At 38.3% G+C, this 21,588-nt stretch overlaps 1 protein-coding gene and 1 long non-coding RNA gene across 2 annotated transcripts; one reads left to right on the top strand and one right to left on the bottom strand.

Annotated features, from left to right (window-relative positions):
• Nucleotides 1-430: 430 nt before the first annotated feature.
• LOC108706708 lies at nucleotides 431-11,494 on the bottom strand. The gene is made up of 5 exons (XR_001934127.2): nucleotides 11,400-11,494; nucleotides 10,611-10,679; nucleotides 6,669-6,741; nucleotides 4,321-4,400; nucleotides 431-1,264 (listed from the first exon to the last, which is right to left on the bottom strand). It is a non-coding gene; the product is annotated as an uncharacterized LOC108706708 (long non-coding RNA).
• A 212-nt stretch (nucleotides 11,495-11,706) lies between these two features.
• On the top strand, nucleotides 11,707-21,297 carry pla2g12a.S (phospholipase A2 group XIIA S homeolog). Its single transcript, NM_001092011.1, is given in 4 exon segments — nucleotides 11,707-12,209; nucleotides 15,425-15,501; nucleotides 16,422-16,587; nucleotides 20,761-21,297. Coding segments are annotated over 4 exon segments (474 nt in total). The 5' UTR covers nucleotides 11,707-12,097; the 3' UTR covers nucleotides 20,880-21,297.
• Nucleotides 21,298-21,588: the final 291 nt, after the last annotated feature.

Genomic DNA, 21,588 nt, shown 5'->3' with positions numbered 1-21,588 from the left:
GCCATGTTAAATTTTGAAAATATGTACACCACTGATAATGTGTTGCCCTCACTTGTTGAAAACCACATAGATATCATTAACATTAAAGGTAATGTCACATGCACCAGGATTGTTTTAAAGGGAAAATAATTTTTTTTCTGTTTCACTTTAGCTACTGATGAAGGAGCCGCACCAGCGTCTGGGAGTCTATGAGACATAAGATACCACCCATTCTACTCGTCCATCAATTGGGTAGAACTGGAACAAAAGAAGATACCACCACCTTTCCAGCTAACATAAGTTCATGATTGCTGAATACTTATTAAAGTCAGGGAGAAGGGGAAGACAGGGAAAGACAGTTAAAATGGTGGTGCAGTACTGAAGTAAAAGATCCTAGGTCTGTACATGCTTTTTCTGAGAAAAAATTCCTAAGGAAAATATCGGCACACAATTTTGCATGATTTGCATGAGTTTTTGCAGCCTGCACTTTGAACTTGCAATAATAAATAAGACCTTATATAGTTTAATCACTTGAAATAAAGATGAATAAGAAGGGACGCCAATGAAAATATAAATGACATTTAAACTTGAGCCTTAGGATTAAGCTTTTGCTACCAGAATTAAAATTGCTTTCAACCCATCAGCCATTAACTTTGGGTTAGTGACAGGTAAATAATAAACAACCCCCCCCCCCAAAATAGGGATACAAAACAGATTTCTTCAGAATATCAATGTCTACACCATGTAAATGGTATAATATGCCTATAATTACTAGAATAAACACAATTTACATGAGGGGATAGCTGCAGGGCTTATAAAGAGACACCTGTTTCATCGAAAGGGGTGCATCATCCAAAATATTGGCATCAATTCTAGTTAAAGACAAAAAATATGGTTATCATTGAAACTCAATGGGTTAACTCATTGTGTGCCCAGTATATCCACACAGTAAATTTTGTCTTCAACCCTTACTAATTACTAGACTACAGCCTTTCTGCAATACTGTTAACAATAAAGGAAACAATGTCTTTCTTGCAGCCATCAACTGAAGACGTCACAAAGTGCAAAGGAAAGCGTCTGTCATCATTCCTGGATATTAACGAGCCAAAACAGAAAACTGCCAATATTTCAGACTTTTCTTACTGTTCCTCTTGGCAGAAGGAGTGAGCACACTTTATATCGCTGAGGCTCAGCCGTGCATCTGATTCACCTGATGCACCAAGATCATACCAACCCCATCATAACCTGCTCCAGCACCACACAGTATGATGGTCGTCCATCAGTCCTGCATCGAAGAGAAAGAAGATGATTAAATAGGAGAATAAATAGAGATAGGCATAGAATTAGTTGTATAAATAAGATAAAAAGTTATAAAAGTTATAAAGTTATTAAAAGTTATAATTAATATTTGATAAAAATATAGTCATGGGAATAAAAAATAAGGGTATAAGTGATGAATTAAATAAGGGAAAAAAATAAGATTAGTTAGTATAAATAAGTAATAAGGGAAAGGGGGTAAAGGTGATAAGATTTAATAAGGGTTAGTAGTACTAATAGAAATAAAAAAAAATTGGCAGGGGAATAGGGGATAAGGATATAGGTAATATCATTATATAACATTTATGAGAACAAATAGAAACACAAAAAAATATAGATAATATAATTATATAATTATTAGTAATTATAGAGATCAAAACATAGTAGTAGTTATAAAAGTTATAAGGGCAGAGACACAAGGTCAGATTTGGGGAGATTAGTCGCCCGATGACAAATCTCCTCTTCTTCGGGGCAACTAATCTCCCTGAACTGCATTCCCGCCAGCTAGAATGTAAATCGCCGGCGTGATGGCTCACGGAGCGATTCGTTTTCCGATGTCGCCCAAAGTTTCCTCGTGAGGCAACTTTGGGCCACTTTGTAAAACGAATTCTGGCCGGCGGGAAGGCAGTTCGAGAGATTAGTCGCCCCGAAGAAGAGGAGATGGGTCGCCGGGTGACTAATCTCCCCGAATCTGACCGTGTGTCTCTGTCCTTAAATTATTAAAAGTTATAATTAATATGTGATAAAAACAATGGCATGGGAATAAGAAATAAGTGTATAAGTAATGAATTAAACAAGGGGAAAAAATAATAATATTTCAAATAAGATTAACTAGTATAAATATAGGAAAAGTAATAAGGGAAAGGGGGTAAAGGTGATAAGATTTAATAAGGTTTATTAATACTAACAGAAATTAAAACAAATTGGCAGGGCAATAGGGAATAAGGATATAGGTAATATAATTATATAACATTTATGAGAACAAATAGAAATATACAAAAATATATAGATAATATAATTAAATAAATATTAGTAATTATAGGGATAACATAGTAGTGGAATAAGGGTATAGCTAATAGAACTAGATTTGTTTTAAAGCAACAAATAGAAATAGGAACATAGGAAAAGACTCCATTAGTACTATAAGTAATAAACTAAAAAAATGAATATAATTTAATAAGAATTGTTAATACAAATAGGTATAAAAATAGGCATAGGTATAATACAAAAGGGAATGGGCAATTTAATAGATACAAAGTTTATAGTATAAATAGATATAGCTACAATATAAGAAAATAAAAATCGTCATTTAATAGTTACAAGTAATTTATATCAAACAAATAAAAGTAAATAGGAAAAGAACTATAAATAGCATTAACCAGGTTAAGTTAATACATTTATATAGGGTTAAATGGGTATTAATACAGATATAAATTATTAATGGTATATTCAAATTTATTATGTATTATTAATATATACTATTTGATTAAAGGTATACAATGTTCTTGTATGTTCAATCTCAGAAGTTATCAGTTAATAAATGAAATATATAAAAAATAACTTGCAGTGTTTTCTGTTTCTGTCCCACTACCTGCACAAATGTTTTGATTTTCTTACAATGTATATGTATGTGTGCAATGCTTAAATCCTTCCTCAGCTATTTAGCATGCTTGAAATCTAATGGCTGTGATATAAACATATCATATACAGTATAACATAAGTCTATGAAGATTCTCTGAAGAAAAGTAGTAGTACCCACGTTCTAAATAAATGGGGAACCAAACAAGAGTTTGAAAATTAGTAACAGGGAGTGATTGGGCGTGTGTGTAATAACAGTGACGTGCTCACTATTATTAACATTTTCCACATTAAATAAACACGGGCAGGTATGACAGGCACTGTAAAAAAGTGGGAGCCAGAAAATGACGTGTGTGAAATAGTATGGTATTTAAAATATGCAGTAGGTAACTTGTTCTTTGGGATGGGTTTCAGAATAAGGCTGAATGTAATAGGCAATAGGAAGATAGTGGTTGTATGGAACTTGGGGGATCAGGTGCATTGCTAAACAGAAATGAAGACCAGTGTATCATCTTGGATATTTAATTTCGGGTATAGCAACCCATAGCAAACTATGAGACTTAATCATTACCAATAAATACTACCTTCAGATTATTGGTTACTAGACCCAGAGAAAATTTTGTTCCTGATATTATATAACCCAACTGTAGTTTACCCCTCACACCCCAAGGGAGATATAAAAGGTTGTGTTATACGTACATAACTGACAAGATTAGCTATGGTAGGCTACTGCTCTGACTTTTCTACACTTAGGGGCATATTTATCAAGGGTCGAATTTGAAAAACATTGAATTCGATTTTAAAAACACCAACCGAAGTCAAAGGTTTTTTTTGCCCGAATATGTCAAATCGAAGTAATAGCGAATTCGATCGAATTCGAATCAAAGTTTTTCCGAAAAAAACTTTGATTTTTCAAAGTCCACAAATTGACTCCAAATGGGTTCTTGGAGGTCCCTCATAGGCTAAAACAGTAATTCGGCAGGTTTTAGATGGCAAATGGTCGAAATAGAATTTTTAAAGAGACGGTACATGATAAATTTCGATATTCGATTTTTTTTAAAACTTGTTTTAAAACCGAATCAACTTGTTCTATCTTCCATAACCCTGTATTCCCTTCTTTGCTAAAAAGCCATCCAACCCCTTCTTAAAGCTATCTAATGTATCAGCCTGTATGACTGATTCAGGGAGAGGATTATACATCTTCACAGCTCTCACTATAAAAAAACCCTTCCGAATTTTTAGCTGGAACCTCTTTTCTTCTAATGGGTGACCTCACATCAGCTGGAAAGACCTACTGGTAAATAAAGCATTAGAGAGATTATTATATGATCCCCTTATATATTTATAGATATAGTTATAATATCACCCCTTAAGCTCCTCTTCTCCAGCGTGAACATCCCCAATTTGGCCAGTCTTCCCTCATAGCTCCCTCAAAGATTTCCATACCTTTTACCAGCTTAGTTGCCCTGTGTTTGTGCTCCAGCGTAGAAAACTTTTCCAGCAAAACAAGGACACATGGCCAAATTCTGGTGCAGATTAATAAAAAAATTCTGAATGTCAATGCAAAACTGTATCAGGTCAAAAATACAAATTTAAAAAAATATTAATATACAGTTTTAATACATACCTCGCTAGAGAGCAGCATGTGTACACATTTAACAGGTAGTAAAGGTTCAGCTTTGAAGAATTCTCCCAGTAACGAAGAATTGGTTGTTTGCTAAAGAGATTTAATTCAATGCCTCTCTTTCATTGCTTTATATTGTTATTTTGTAGACATATTGCTGGGATGCTGGATTGTAAAATGTTTTTCAAAAATCAAAAAGTATAATTTTTCTAAAAAACAATTGCTAATTTTACCCTTAAAGGTGTTGTTCAGTTTAGTATGTAGTAGTGATATTCTGAGACAATTTGTAATTATTTTATGTTTAGCTTTTTATTCAGCAGCTCTCCAGTTTGCAGTTTCAGCAAACTGGTTGCTAGGGTCCAAATTATGCTAGCAACCATGGACTGATTTGAATAAGAGACTGGAATATAAATAAGAGAGGAACTTAATAGAATCTCAAAAAGTATAATTTTTCTAAAAAACAATTTCTCATTTTCCCCCCTTAATGGGGTTGTTCACCTTTTAGTATGTAGTAGAGAGTGATATTCTGAGACAATTTGTAATTGGTTTTCATTTTTTTTTTGTTTTTTTGAGTTATTTAGCTTTTTACTTAACAGCTCTCCAGTTTTTAGTTTTAGCAGACTGGTTGCTAGGGTCCAAATTACACTAGCAACCATGAACTGATTTGAATAAGAGACTGGAATATAAATAGGAGAGGACCTGAATAGACAGATGAGTAATAAAAAGCAGCAATAACAATACATGTGTAGCCTTACAGAGCATTTGTTTTTAGAAGGGGTCAGTGACCCCAATTTGAAAGCTGGAAAGAGTCAAAAAGAGAGAAAAAGGCAAATAATTAAAGAAGTATAAAAAAAAAAAAATTAATGAAAACCAATTCAAGCGTTGCTTAGAATAGGCCATTATATAACATACTAAAAGTTAAATTAAAGGTGAACCACCCCTTTAAAGGTCACTGTCGTTTATTTAAGGGGGAGGGAGGTTAAGAGGAAGGCTGAGTTATTGTGTATATTGTCTATATTTGTCTCAGTTTGAGGTAGGAGTGACGGGAGGTGTTCGGAGATCCATGGGGACCATACTTTATCAATCTTTTTGGGGCAACCAATGCATAGATAAGTTGGTAAAAGGGGACAGAGGCATTGGTCATCTCTATCCACCTTCATTTATGGGTGGCTGATTAGATTTCCAGGTCATGACAAGAAGCCGTTTGGCCTGAATAAAGTTTAACGGTGTATATCTGTATACCTGTTTTTCATACCTGACATGGGATGCTGTGAAAGAGCAACAAAAGCCGGACACCTGCAGGTTGCTCTTTCAAGGAGACATTTTATGTAATATACAAGAATGTACCAGTGCATTGTACTCTTTTAGATATAGAAGGAATGTGTGTTTCTGGTTATTTTATTGAAAATTTCTGCAAAATCCCTACTAGTCCCATCCATCTGTTCCACTTCATGCTCACAACCAGTTATAGGCAACAATACAGCCAAATAGTACCCCTGTCTATTGGGAAGAGCAGAATGCTTTGTGATGAAAGCTCTGAACTATGTGCATAAAAACCATTGGTGTAACTTTAGGTAGTAGGGCCCCCCACAGATACAATTTTCTGGACCCCAACATGTGGTTCAGGAACAGCCTGCTCATCCCTGCCTCGTTGTGACAGTAGAAAAATAGCGAACTCCAATGCTGTCCAGGCCACACTTCTGTAATAATTTACTGTAAAGTGCTTAAACCTCAATGTACCATTGCCCTAATGTGACCAAGGTGGCTTTTCAAATAGAAACAGGTTACAATGTAAAATGCAGTCATTGTCTGTTTGATCTGTGCACTCCCTGGCCAATAACATCATCCGCATGCTACCTATTAACTGCTGGGTGATAAATGAGACAAGTATTGGGGAGCATGTGTTGGGCAGCCTAACATATTAACAATTGAGGGACAAGGCCATGGCTGAAGTTAAGAAGTAAGTTTAGCAAAAGTTTAGCAAAAAGCAATAAATTTAAGATCTCTTAAAATTGCTTTATGAACACAGTCAAGGTGAACTCCTTGCTGATTGTATTATTATTTTTTTTCCTTCTTCTTTCTGTATATAATCTTTGTCTTGTTTTTCTGTTAAAAAAAAGAAAACCAAATAAAGAATATTTAAAAACAAATAAATTTAAGATCTCTTTACCTTCACATAAATATTCAGTCCTTTAGTGATCTTCTACTTTTCTTCACCTCTCGTGGTAGTACAATGGTAGGTCCTGTTTAGTGAAAATCACAAAAAAAAAGCTTTTTTAATAAAGTAACAGGGAAAGTTTTCTGTAATGTGACTTTTAGACATCAATGTTTTAGACGGCCCAAAAAATAGGGACTGTCTATGTAATCTTACAGTAGCCCGCATATTCCGGAATCTACAAATTGCCAGTCATTCAAGCTTTGATGGGGCAATTAATAATGCACAATCGCAGTAACAGTTGGTTAACATTGCAATTTATATAGGAAAAAAGTATCTGTCTGAGGGAAAAAATAATTGATTTCCAGAGGGCCCCTGGACCAGTACCTTGAGCTACTTTGAACTAACTGAGTTAATTTCAATAACCTCAGGCTCGGATTTGTGGCAAGGCTACAAAAAGGCCCGGGCCTAGGGCGGCAAAATATCAGGGGCGGCATGCCACCCAGCTGTTTCTGAGGAGCACTGGGGACTTATTCCTTATTGTTATTATGGGAGATTTAGTGTTTTCTCCCAAATTACTAAAAAATTACTTGTTTCTCCCCTGCTTAGGTGCTATTCTCATATCTACCACTAGGCAGGGCTTGGGAATATTTTTAGCAATGAATATGATTTATTCATTTAAAGCTGTATAATGTTGAAACCTTTTTCCAGCCTTCAGTAACCTGCTTTTTTAAAGGGTAGGAGAGTCTTTGGTGTCATGAACCATTGCTTCTTACATTATAATGTATTTGTGCCTAAAGTTTCAGTGCTGCTCACTGTATTTAATGTATTTGTGTCACTACCCTCTGTATTTCACTGTAAATTATATTTAGGATCTGGACTCATTGTTCTTAAAAGTCCATACCTACATTTTGGAAATAAAAAGAGGGACAAAAAAGTTGTTGCGCGCAGTGGGGCGACATTTTTTGACCATGCCCATTTTTGTGGCCACACCCCCTAATTACCATGCTCATTTTACAAAATTTGGCAGGTTATGAAAGTTTGTACATATTTCTGCTGTTTTTTCAGTAATTACAGTTTTTCTGATGAAGGTGAATTGCCCTTTAAGCTGTGAGTCTAACGTCTCCCAAGAGACCTGTTATCTTATTACAATTACTTATTTGCATATCTCAAAATTGTTACAAAAGTATCTTATCTGCAGCTGTGGCTATTCTTGGCTCTCTACCAAAAGCCAATTCATTTAGAAACATTGTTTCTTTTTCTGGCTTTTTAGTGCAGAGAAAAACTGGACTTTCCAGTACAAACGAGGGACTGCGGGTTGAGCTGTCAAAAGAGGGGCTGTCCCTCTGAAAACGAGACACTTGGGAGGTATGAAAGTCACTGCACCATTATTTATCCCTGAAGCTACATCAGTGGGAAACTTCCAATTGTAAACTGAAGCTGCCTGACTCAACATATGCAGTTGGTTCTCGTCCCAAAAATGCACCTCAGCCCATCTTAAAACACCTTGAACTAGCAGTGTTAGCCTTTAGGGCTGTGGTACAAAGGCCATATTGTCTGGGTAGCTAAAATGCTCTGTTACTGCTCGTGATAATATTAAAGGGATCCTGTCATCGGAAAACATGTTTTTTTCAAAATGAATCAGTTAATAGTGCTACTCCAGCAGAATTCTGCACTGTAATCCATTTCTCAAAAGAGCAAACAGATTTTTTTATATTCAATTTTGAAATCTGACATGGGGCTAGATATTTTGTCAATTTCCCAGCTGCCCCTGGTCATGTGACTTGTGCCTGCACTTTAGGAGAGAAATGCTTTCTGGCAGGCTGCTGTTTTTCCTTCTCAATGTAACTGAATGTGTCTCAGTGAGACATGGGTTTTTACTATTGAGTGTTGTTCTTAGATCTACCAGGCAGCTGTTATCTTGTGTTAGGGAGCTGCTATCTGGTTACCTTCCCATTGTTCTTTTGTTTGGCTGCTGGGGGGGAAAGGGAGGGGGGTGATATCACTCCAACTTGCAGTACAGCAGTAAAGAGTGATTGAAGTTTGTAAGAGCACAAGTCACATGACTTGGGGCAGTTGGGAAATTGACAAAATGTCTAGCCCCATGTCAGATCAAAATTGAATATAAAAAAATCTGTTTGCTCTTTTGAGAAATGGATTTCAGTGCGGAATTCTGCTGGAGCAGCACTATTAACTGATTCATTTTGAAAAAAATGTTTTTTCCCATGACAGTATCCCTTTAAATTAAAAGTATGCTCAGTGACTAACATGGAGAAGAGCAAGTTGGCCCTCCATCTGACACTTCTCTGTGTATGTCAGCCACAGTGCTTTTGAAGCTGTGACATGCAGACAAGGCCATTTGTTAACCACACCTGCTAATGCTTTTCCCTGACAGCCCACAGGGAAATGGCAGATGGGGCGTGATGTCACCCTTGATATGTCGTGCTCCCTGTAGCTGAATTGCTCTCTATGGATGGAGATTGTCTCTGTTTTTCATACTCGGAAAAGCAGCAGGATTCAGATTCGGCTGAATCCTTCTGCCAGGCTGAACCGAATCCTAATTTGCATATGCAAATTAGGGGAGTGAAATTGCATGACTTTTTGTCACAAAACAAAGTAAAAATGTTTTCACTTTCCCATCCCTAATTTGCATATGCAAATTTGGATTCAGTTCGTTATTCGGCCAAATCTTTCGCAAAGGATTCATTTGGCGGAATCCAAAATAGTGTATTCGGTGCATCCCTAGTTTTGATATATTAATAATTTGCATAAATAAAATACAATTTCCCCAAAAAAGGGCAGGGCAGTGACTACTTAGAGTCATCCTCACCACTAGGGCTATTGTTTTTGTGCCAGCTGTCTTTTACTTCTCAAATGTTTCTTTTTGATTTCCCTAGCCAGCCCCTGGTACCAGATTGCCCCTAAAATGTCCTGTTCTCATGCGTGCCTGTCAGACACTCACAAGATAAGACTGTGACATTACTCATGACATTATGCAGAGCACAGATTTATAGGTCACAGGCTTGCAGTGTTTAAACCGAGGCGCGCAGTACGCGAACTACAGAACGTACAAAACACCCGGAAAAGTGCCGGATTAAGACTAAACAGGGCCCTAGGTAAGGCAGTGCTTCTGGGCCCCCCCCCCACCTCAAAAAGAAACACTGCTATGCTAGCACATACCTCCCAACATTTTGGAAATAGAAAGAGGGACAAAAAAGTTGTTGCGCATAGCGCGTCGAAATTTTTTGCTCCATGCCCATTTCTTTGGCCACACCCCCTAATTGCCATGTTCATTTTACAAAATTTGGCAGTATGAAAGTTTGAACATATTTCTGTAGTTTTTTTCAGTTATTACAGTTTTGCACAGTCCCACTCCCAGAGAGCCTTTACAAATTACTTTGCCTCCAAATAACTTTTTTGTAGTTTTTTTTTTTTGTAGTTTCTTTGGGTTTTTTTGTAGATTTTTTCTCAGTTCAGTCTACCCCCCTCCATGCAACAGTTCAACAGTCCCACACACTGCCCCAGCAGCATCTTCCTTTTAGAAATTCCAGCTGTGACCACCGACCCTTCACACATGCGCAATGCACCATTCTAAGCATGTAAGCATTCTTAAATGATATCATCAACACACTCAGAAAAAAAGATAGAATAGATAGAAAGGCCAATAGGAGGTGCAGATCTATTTTGGCATAGTGGCCAATGGTAACGTGTAACTTCATCCAAAACAAACAGAGGCAGTCAGATCATTAACACAGGAAAAGGGGACGTTGCCAGATGGGGAGAAATGTACTGTATAATATGAAGCCCTGTGTGAATAGGGCATTAATAGCAAGGGCTGAGACACCAAAGCATTGCGGGGCATTGGCACTGACCCATCCATAATTTCACTTGTTATGAAAAATAAGCCTTCCCAAAATAGCACTCAGGTCAGGGCCCAGAGAGGAAGTGAGCACTTACAGCGGCGAGGAGCTGGGACTCATTCACAAACAGCAGGGAGAGGAAAGGCAGGTACTAAGTCTCGTTACCCTGGAACAGAGAATACAGCACATTGAGCGATACAGGCTATTAAGTTATATTCAATGGTCACATGTACTTACAAGGCGCGTGCGTGACGTCACCACGCTACACGCACAACGGTCACACGCCACTCCGTCCCTGCGTCTTCATTTAGGGGGCCTGGAACCCCGAAGATACAATAGGGGATTTTTTCTTTCTATCCAGGGCTGGGCCCCTAGAGCTAGACGGGCCCTAAGCAGGTGCCTAAGGCGCCTAGCGGGTAATCCGGCCCTGCACATACCATCAGTGGTCCATCCTCCACCATAAATCCAGAAAAAGTTTGTTCGTACAGCACCAGTAGTATAAAATGCCTTTATTAGAATTTCACATGACAAGCAACCTGGTCCGCGACGTTTCAGGCCATGGAGGCCTTTTATCAAGCTCTATCTAGCAGCAAAGGGGCCACGACTTTCTGACATAACATGCTTGGGGGGCATCACTATACCTGTCATGAAATGAGGAGGGCCACGACTTTGCCATGAAATTCTATGGGGGCCACAGTCCACAACTGAGTTGACTAGTGGCCACAGCATGAATAAATACTGAAGACACCACAGTGTGTTATAAAATGCAGGTGGTGGTTTGCGGCAAATGGCTACAAAGTGGTCATGACCAAACTTTTCACTTATGATCACTTATTGCAGTGGTTCTGTCCATATTTTTGGAAGTTTAAAAGTGTTCTCCATATACCTATGTAACTGCTAGCAACAGGAGCTTCACTGACAGCTAATAAAACCATGTCTATTTCCAAAGAGCGGTAACCCCAGTTCTGTGCAGCCATTTTTGTTCACCTACAGTGTGCACCTTCAATCCAAACGAAAACAAATCGATCCGCACCTACCGCTAGCTCCGCCCCTTCCTTTAGCTGCGCAGTGAAGCCTGGCTTCTCTAACCCCGACCACGTGATCCTGACGCTGCGCGAAGTTTATGCTAGTGTGTAAGCGCTGACTCGAACTGAAAGTTCCCACTTTAGTGTCAGGTAGCTGAGACCTGAGACGTCATATCGTCGCTTCTTTCCTCTCTACGTTATAGTGCAGCTGAAAATGAGTCATCTCAAAGGAACGACTTAGCTTCCGAGCCATGTAGAAATATATCCGAAACATGTTCCGCCTGTCTGTATGACGACATCGAATACAGAGTGACTGGCACAGTTGGAGGCTGTACAGTTACAGTCCGGCTTCTACTGTCTCTGTCCATGGGCTGGACTCCATGCGTCGGTGACGCTGCTGTGCTGCGGCCGTGTTTCTTCTGACAGACTGTGTCCATCCGCACCGATGCGCTTCAGGGGTTTTTTGTACGTTCTGTGGTTCGCGTACTGCGCGCCTCGGTTTAGTCACCAGGAGCCGTGGCATCAGTCCGATCAGCAGCCCGAGACTCCTGACTGGAGGATGACGCTAAAGACTATAAGGAATGGAGTGCATAAGATTGATATGTACCTGAACGCTGCCCTCGACCTGCTGGGAGGAGCCGACGGCCTTTGTCACTATGAGTGCAGAGATGGTAAATATCCAAACGGAATAACAGCGGTGCCAGAGACAAATCATCTATGTTATAGGGAACTTGGCTCTTCCATATCAATGCGCGCTGCAATCACTGAGTATTTGCCACAGTCAGTCTGTGTCCCTGTGAGCTCCAATTCAGCACTATATCATTTTATCAGTTTTATGGAGAACAGGCTGTGGTGTTTCTACTCTATACCAATAGGTGCTGTTTAGACTGTCTATTCATTTCTACTTCTTGTCATATTGCTGCTGCTGCTCCTCCTGCACAACTTTATATTAACTGCCCTTAGTACATACCCATAGGACTATGGCACAAACATCATTGTAGTCACTGCTGTGAAACTGTGCTGATCAAAATGGTGGCAATCGCTTCATCTACCCCATTAATACCCATGGGAATGACGGCATAAAGAAGCCAGTGAAATTCTCCTCACAAAGTTTCCCCCGGGACTAGTAACCCACAGCCAACAATGAGCAGGTGCCGTTAACTTATACACTCATTTTAAAGGGGTTGTTCACCACGCTGGGCGTTTTGGTGAGATTTGGTTGCCTGGCAACTAATCACCTAGTTTTTGCGGGGACCAATCTCCCCAAACGCCTTCCCTCACTCTGCGCCTGCTAAAATGAAAAAACGCCGGCGTTAATCGCAGGCGGCGATTCATTTTCCAAAGTCGCCCTGAAGTTTCCTCGTGAGGCAACTTCGGAAAACTTCGGGAAAACTAATCACGTTTTTTCATTTTAGCCGGCACTGATCCTTTAAAAGCTGTAGAAGTAAAATTGTTCTCCTTAGCCTGCTGCTGAAATAAACCATATGCTATGTCACTATTGTTTTGTTGTGTTTTAGATATGGACATTATTTGAATTGTGCAATACATATTTATTTATAGTTGGTATTTTGACCCCTTGGACATACTGTTTCTAAACTTGTAAAAATGAGTCACACAGGGAGAATTGTTTAACATCGTGGCTCAGTGTGGAATGATCTGACGTAATCTAGAGTTTGTACCGGAACTTCAATGGTATAAAGTTATCCATGACTTAAATATAAAATTGAATTTGATGTGTATGTTGTAAGAGAGTTTCTAACAGAAGAGTAAAGTCTATATATACACTGTATCATATGCTCAAAGCATTTCTTTCCTATTTACTACTATTGCTCATTCCTGATACATCAGAGAACCGGAGGATGTGAAAAGGAAGGTTTAGGTCCATGATGTTTCTGTTATACAAAATGAAGGTACAGGTGTGGGATCCATTATCTGGAAACCCGTTATCCAGAAAGGCCGTCTCCCACAGACTCCAATTTATCCAAATAACTCTAGTTTTTAAAAATAATTTCCTTTGTCTCTGTAATAATAAAACCGTACATTTTACTTGATCCAAACTGGGATAAAATTAATCCTTATTGGAAGCAAAACCAGCCTATTGGGTTTATTTGATTTTCTAGTAGAATTATGAAGATTCAAGTTACGGAAAGATCCGTTATCCGGAAAACCCAGGTCCCAAGCATTCGGGATAACTGGTCTCATACCTGAGAACTGTCAATGGTGTGTTTCACCAGATAACATTCTTCAGTTCTCCTTGTATTTTCAATGAGAAGTGTTATGGCACACAGTCGCGGTTATTTGCCTGTGAACTTACTGTAATTCTCATTACATATACAGTAAAGCGTGTTGATTGGCTATTACTGATGGAATTGTGTACAACATGTCTTAGGAAAAGTTATGGCAACCAGACTGTACAGCTCTCTGTGGCTTTTATCTGGATCTCTGGTACCTTATCAGTAAGACGGGATTCTTATCAGGTCATTGACTTTTACCTATATTTCTATTTTCCCCATTTGTTTCTCATTGTGGTTATGTTGTGCTTTTTATTTTTTAGAGGTTGTTCACCTTTAAACTAACTTTTAGTATGCATGTATATTTTTATTTGTAATTATATAGCAAATAAAAAATAATGACAGGGTCATATTTCAGTAAGAAGTACAAAAATGCAATACACGTAAAATATAAAACATAGTTACAATACATATTAAGTGCTTATAGTCAAGGAGACCAGAGGATGTAGGTCCCTGCCCTGTAGAGCTTACAGTCTAAATGGGAGGGTAACTTACAGATAAAATTTGGAGGGGATATTAAGTGCTGTAGGTTACAGTGGGTGGTAGTCTTTGAGTGTAGTTCTGAAGACATTGAGGGAGTATTCTGGAATGGTATTCCAAATTCTAGGAGCAGCAAGACAGCAGGGTTTAATTTGGGAAACAGCAGTAGTAGTGGGAGGTGCAACCAAGCTGTTACTCTGAGAGAAGCAGAGGATTCAGCCAGGAACATATACAGAGACGAGATGTAGTTTTGTGCAGAGGATTAAAGGGCTTTGAAGGTAAAAATAAGGAGTTTGTAAGTTATTTGTTTTATAGGAAGCCATGATAAGGACTTCAGCAGGGGAGGGGCCTGTACCCTTTTGGATGAGAGGAGGATAATTCTGGCAGCAGTGTTTAATACAGACTGTAGAGGGGAGAGATGGGAGTTAGGGAGGCCAGTAAGTAGAAGGTTACAGAAATCTAGTCGGGATAGGATGAGAGCATGCATGAGCGTCTTGGCCGTAGTAGGGACAGATTTTGGCAATATTGCTAAGTAATGTGGAGAGTGAAATTCTGAGACAATTTGCAATTGTTTTTAATTTTTTTATTATTTTTGTTTTTAAAGATATTTAGCTTTTTATTGAGAAGCTCTCTAGTGTGCAATTTTAGCTGGTTGCAAGGGTCCAAATTACCTTAGCACTGATGCACTGGTTTATGAATAGGAGAGGGTCTAAATAGAAGGATGTGTAATAAAAAGTAGCAATAACAATACACGTGTAGCCTTATAGAGCATTTGTTGCTTTAGATGATGTTGGTGACTTTCATTTGAAAGATGGAAACTGTAAGAAGGTAGCAAATAATTCAATAATGATGAAAAAGAATAAAAAAAAAATGAAGACCAGTTGAAAAGGTGTTTAGAAATAGCCATTCTATAACATACTAAAGGGTAACTTAAAGGTGGACCACCACTATATACCTGATGCAGGGGTTAAACCATTTACAAAACATTAGAATGTATGATTGTTAGCATGCAGTTTTTTTTTTTTCACAGTACATTATATTGAGGTTTTTTACTTTTGCATGCCAGTATATAATGCATGAGGAATTTAGTAATGTTTATTAATTACCATTTACAGGATCAAAGCCAGTTCCACGCTATGGCTACAGACCTTCCCCACCAAATGGATGCGGATCACCAGTGTTTGGAGTTCATGTAAATATCAAACGTATTCTAATTCTAAATTCTAATGCAGCTGGTGCCATGCAAGTATGAGAGCTCTGTATGCTTTTTTTCTTTTTCTTTGCTCAGATGAAGTTTAATAAAGCAAACAGAATGAACAAACAGATGATTTGTACAATCACAATCTTAATATAAGCACACAGTGTTGACATTTACAAAATCAGTTTAAACATTAGGATCCGTTATCTGGAAACCCGTTATCCAGAAAGCTCATTGTACTTGATCCCAACTAAGATATAATTTGTCTTTATTGAAAGCAAAACCAGCCTATTGAGTGTATTTAATGTTTATATGATTTTCTAGTAGACTTAAGGTATGAAGATCCAAATTACAGAGAGATCCGTTATATAACCACTATTAATTGTGAGGCATTCATTTTACTGTTATTCATATTATGTAGTGCTTATTGTTTTTATTTTCAGGCCCTCTGTTATTCATGGTCCATTTTGATTTTAAAACTGCTCCCTGGTTGCTAGGGTAATTCACCCCTAATTAATTAACTTTAAATTCCAAGCCTGAGAACTGATAATTATTATGTAAATAATTTAAAAAAAATAGCAGTAGATAAAACATGTTGACAGCAATTTGCAATTGGTCTTAAATGGATACTGTCATGGGAAAACATGTTTTTTTACAAACACATCAGTTAATAGTGCTGCTTATATTCAGTTTATAAATCTGACATTTACAATCACTGGCAAAAGGGGGTGGGGTCTATTAAAGTTATAATTGTATTTTTTATTTTACCACAAGATCATTCAAGAAGCAGTGTTTGTCTAGATATTAAAAAGAAGAATTGTAGCAAGAACTGATAGTTTCTAATAGGGTTTGTGCCAGGCTTCTATATACTTGCTTGCGGCAACCACTGAAGAACTGTCTTTTTTTCTGTCTAGTTTGATATTGGAATTCCCTCCATGACAAAGTGCTGCAATCAGCATGACCGCTGCTATGACTCCTGTGGTATCATGAAAAATGACTGTGATGAGGAGTTTCAGAACTGTCTTTCGAAAATCTGCAGGGATGTACAGAAAACGCTGGGTATATCAGAGACTGTGCAAGGTAAAAAGTTTTTCTTTCTTATCCCATTAAAGGGGTTGTTCATCTTTGAGTTAACTTTTAGTATGATGTAGAGCGTGATATTCTGATACAATTTGCAATTTGTTTTCTTTTTTTATTATTTGTGGTTTTTGAGTTATTTAGCTTTTTATTCAGCAGCTCTCCAGTTTGCAGTTGCAACTGTGCATTGATTTGAATAAGAGACTGAGATATGAATAGGAGACGGCCTGAATAGAAAGATGAATACTAAAAGTAGCAATAACAGTACATTTGTAGCCTTAAAAAACATTTGTGTTTTTTTAGATGGGGTCAGTGACCCCCTTTTGAAAGCTGGAAAGCGTTAGAAGAAAAGGGCAAATCATTCAAAAACTATAAAAGATAACTAATGAAGACCAATTGAAAAATTGCTTAGAATTGGTTATTCTATAACATACTAAAAGTTAACTTAAAGCCGAACCACTTCCTTTAATCCATGTTGTTACTGCAGTGAGATGTTCAGAAACTGAATACAGCAAATGGTTTGTATGTGTTACCTGCTAAACAAATAAAGGTTCTTGCCCATGCACCAACATGGGCTCTGTAAATTAGCAATGCTATACTTCTTTTTTTTTCCTCTGAAAAAATGTGATATGTATCTTGGCTACAATACAAATGTTGCGGGTTTTAACCCCAGAAAACATTTCTAAGCAACTCCGCAATATGCATTCATTGCAAATATTTTACAGTTTTTAAGTTATTTGTATATATTATTGCAGTGTTTATATGTCCATTTTTATTCTCTTCCCTGATTGTCAGACTGTTGAAACTATGTAAGACAAGGCAGCTGATTAACAGACCTGCCTTTGCTGGGGAACTAAGACTTTTGCAACATTTGTTTAAAAAGTAACAACTAGGTGTTAAAGGAACAGTAACATCAAAAATGAAAGTGGTTTAAGTAATTAATAAATAATGTAGTGTTTCCCTGTGCTGGTAAAACTGCTGTGTTTGCTTCATAAATTCTACTATAGTTAATATAAACAAGCTGCTGTGTAGCCATGGGGGCAGCCATTCAAGCACAGGATACACTTTAGATAACAGATAAGTTCTGAAGAATCCCATTGTATACTATGGAGCTTATCTGTTATCTGCTGTGTATCCTGTGCCTTTTCTCCTTTTTCATCTTTAAATTGCTGCCCCCATGGCTATACAGCAGCTTGTTTATATAAACTATAGTTGTGTTTCCGAAGCAAACAAACCAGTTTTACCATTGTAGGCCAACAGTGCATTATATTTTAATTAATTTTATACACTTTCATTTTTGCTGTTACTGTTTCTTCAAGCAAATGCAGCTTGTATTAGCAATTATTTTACAAATAACTTTAAAGGTACTGAAAATTGCTAATAAATGTATAATGGAAAGCTGTTTAGAATTAGGTTTTATTTAATTAGCCAATTTTTAGGTGGGGGGGGTGGATTTGACATTTAGCCATTTAAAGGACAAGGAAAGTTAAACTAAAGAAGAAGGCTAGAAATATTGTACATTATGTTTTGTGTACCAGCCCCAGGCAACCACAGCCCTTTAGCAGTAAAGATCCGTGTCTCCAAAGATGCCCCAGTAGCTCCCCATCTTCTTTTCTGCTAATTCACTGCACATGCTCTGTGCTGCTGTCACTTACTGAGCTTAGGGACCCACTCACAATACACATAGAATATAAATGTCACAATATAAGGCTGATACGTAATTAATACAGATACTTACTACATGCCAGCTCAGAAACCAGTGCAACTAGAACCACAATTTAAAAATCAGCCCTGTACAGGTTAACCTCACATTCTCAACAGCTGCTCAGAGCCCACTGAGCATGTGAGTGTCGCAGACACTTTCCAAGATGGTGACCCCCTGTGACAAGTTTGAAGTCCTGGATCATTGCTGCTTTCGAGAAGCTGAAATTTTAGGCTGGTGCAATAACTTCAGTATATAAAGCATGGCGGTTTTAGCCATATTCATTTTTTGGGTTTAGTTCTCCTTTAAGTGCCAGGGATTGCTAAATCTCACTGCTATAAAAGTGTACATGTTCCAGTTGCTGTAGAAGTCTAAGCGTTTTTTGGAGACTGAAGGGACACATGGGTTTTACCACCAGAGATTCATATTATTGCTGATGGTAAAGCTTTTACAGGAAATTCGTCACCCACAGAAGTGATTAATCTCCTGGTGTGCCATTGCCCTAAGGGTGGTGGCACATGGGGAAATTAGTCGCCAAGCGATAAATACGCGCTACTGCGGACGAGCAATTGCCCCCCGAAATGACTTCCCACAGGCAAGAATGTGAATCTCTGGTGGGGTGGCATTTGCGCCAATTTGTTTTCTGAAATCGCTCCAAAGTTTCCATGTGAGGCAACTTCAGGTGACTTCTGAAAACTGAAGCGACACGTGTGCTATCCCTCAAGCAATTCAAATTCTTGCCGGTGGGAAGGCGTTTCGGGGGGAAATTAGTCGCCCACAGTAGCGAAGATTTATCACTTGCCGACTAATCTCCCCATGTGCCACCGTCCTAAGGGTGAAGACACAAAGCTACTAGTAGACAATACTGAGAATTTCCTCTCTTAATACACATGTAGTGTCTTAGCAAAGCCAAATATAACTTGTTTATTGTAGCCGTGACAAGTAGCTGCTATTAGTTCTGTGAGTTTAATCCAGGGCTACAAGTAGCAGCTTGTCACAGCTTTCAGGTGACAAATCTCCTCGTTGGCCTCTGCCCTTATGCTGTATGTGGCACAGGTAAAGTCACAGAAAAATGACATTGTATGGTCTTTCTGTAGCTTAGATCCTAGATTCCTAAAGTCAAGCTTTAAGGTCCTCCAGCTAAAATGAACGTTTTCATTAGCAACAATATGTACCAAGACAGCTAGGCTATGCCTAGCCCAGGGGTCAGCAACCTTTACTATCAAAAGAGCCATTTTGCCCCTCTTCCACTAGAGAAAAGTAGTCTGGAGCCGCAAAATATAACACAGCTATAAACGTTTAAAAGTTTTAACCTTTTTTAATTTTAGCTGTTACAATAACAGAATACAACAAACAGAAGTGTGTATGTGTAGGCCTATTTTGAAATAAATTAAACACTGAATAGCCCTATTAAATGTTAGTGTTCTCATCATTTAATGTGACTTCTGTTTCTGAAGCTCCATGCTGATTTTCCCTCTCTTGTCTTGAGTGTATGACCGCGGCAAGGACCATGATGAATCATCTTGCTGCGGCTCGGTCTTGCCTGTCATTCCTGGGACATCTATACAGCCCTCACACCTGCTGACGGCTTCTTGAGTGTGCTTACCGTGGTCGCACACTCAAGAAGCCGCCAGCAGGTGCGAGGGCTGTATAGACAACTGAGCCGCAGCAAGCAGGATGAAGAGCCACATGAGGCTCCGGAGCCGCGGGTTGCCTACCCCTGGCCTAGCCCCACCCAGTCACTTGTTCAACTGATCAATCATAAAGGTGCCTATAGATTTAAAAAATCTTTTCGTTATTGTAGGACCAAACTTATCTTGAAATGATTGTTGACATGTACGATTTGTCCATCAACAAAAAAAAAAGACCAAAAAAGATGTCTAGTTGATGCCAGGAAAACTGTGGCTAGCTACCTGCTGCGCCCTGACCGATCGATTTTCTAAGGGCAGGGACACACGGGCAGATTCGGGGAGATTTCGTCGCCTGGCGAATAATCGCCTCTTCTGAGGGGTGACAATCTCCCCGAACTGCCTTCCGCCTGCTAAAATGAAAAATCGCTAAAATTCGGAAATCGAATCGCCATGAGTGCCATTGCGCTGGCGTTTTCTCTTTATAGTAAGGGGAAGGCAGTTCCGGGAGATTGTCGCCCCGCAGAAGAGGGGATTAGTCGCCAGGCAACTAAATATGCCCCTGTACCCCTTCCTGATAGGACAAAAAATCGTTAGATGCACCATCGTTAATGCCCACTAGCCTCACGATAATTTGATCAACTAAATCTGTTTGATCACACTAAAATTGGTCGTTTGGGAGAGAAAAATCTTTGTCTATAGCCACATAAACTTTCTTATAGTTTTTGCCATGTAGAACTACAAATATCCACCCTGCATCACTGCACTTTATTATTTGTGTTGTCATTTTTATTTCAATGAGTGCATCTCTTTAGTGATAACTTGCCATGTTTGCTTTTCTTTCAGCTTGTGAAACAACAGTGGGGCTCTTATTTGATGCCGTCATACATTTAGGATGTAAACCTTACCTGGAGAGTCAACGAGCTGCCTGTATCTGCCAGTATGAGGAAAAGATTGACCTATAGCCAGAACCAGTAGGGAATTTGTTGCTGTAATTATTCTGATGTAAACTTTCAATGGCAAATAGAACGAATGTGTATTTAAACATATTTTTGTTTATTTATAAACAGAATGAAGACAATTGTAGCTGTTTTCTTAAATTCTGCCTTGAGAAATATGTTTTTCTTGCTAATCAGTCATGCAAGATGTAAAAACTCCAGACAGACCAATATACCTAATATTTGAAGCTTTTTTAGTACACTTTTAATAGTTTTCTACATTTGATGTATGCAACATGTTGCCATGTAAACAGACATGCAGCATATATTTTAGGGCCAGCCATACCAAGCTGAAATATTTAATATCTGCTGTTAGCAATGCATTTATTGTAGATTGCATCAGTGTTCCCAAACCTTACATAATAAACAGTTGTACAGAAACATATTTTTTACTTGAACAGATTGTTTTTTCAGTTGAACAGGGTTGTGTTTTTCAGAGAACGTTTTCAATAAAGTGACTGCTCCTTTAGCTGATCTGTCACTGATCTACAACTTTTATGACACAGGTTTATGCAAAGGCATAATTCATACAATTTGAATGGCTTCTTTACAGGAGTAAGTACTATATCAGGTCAGACTTTACATACAATTCTAAGTGAGCTCATCATTTTTAGCCATAGTCCAAGAAAAACAAAGTAGCAGTTTTGCACTATAGAATATAGTGTGTAAATGTCTG

Source organism: Xenopus laevis, chromosome 1S (genome assembly GCF_017654675.1).
Source record: "Xenopus laevis strain J_2021 chromosome 1S, Xenopus_laevis_v10.1, whole genome shotgun sequence".
NCBI lineage: Eukaryota > Metazoa > Chordata > Amphibia > Anura > Pipidae > Xenopus > Xenopus laevis.
Note: the sequence above shows the minus strand (reverse complement) of the source record. Positions and strands in the feature narration are given on the sequence as shown.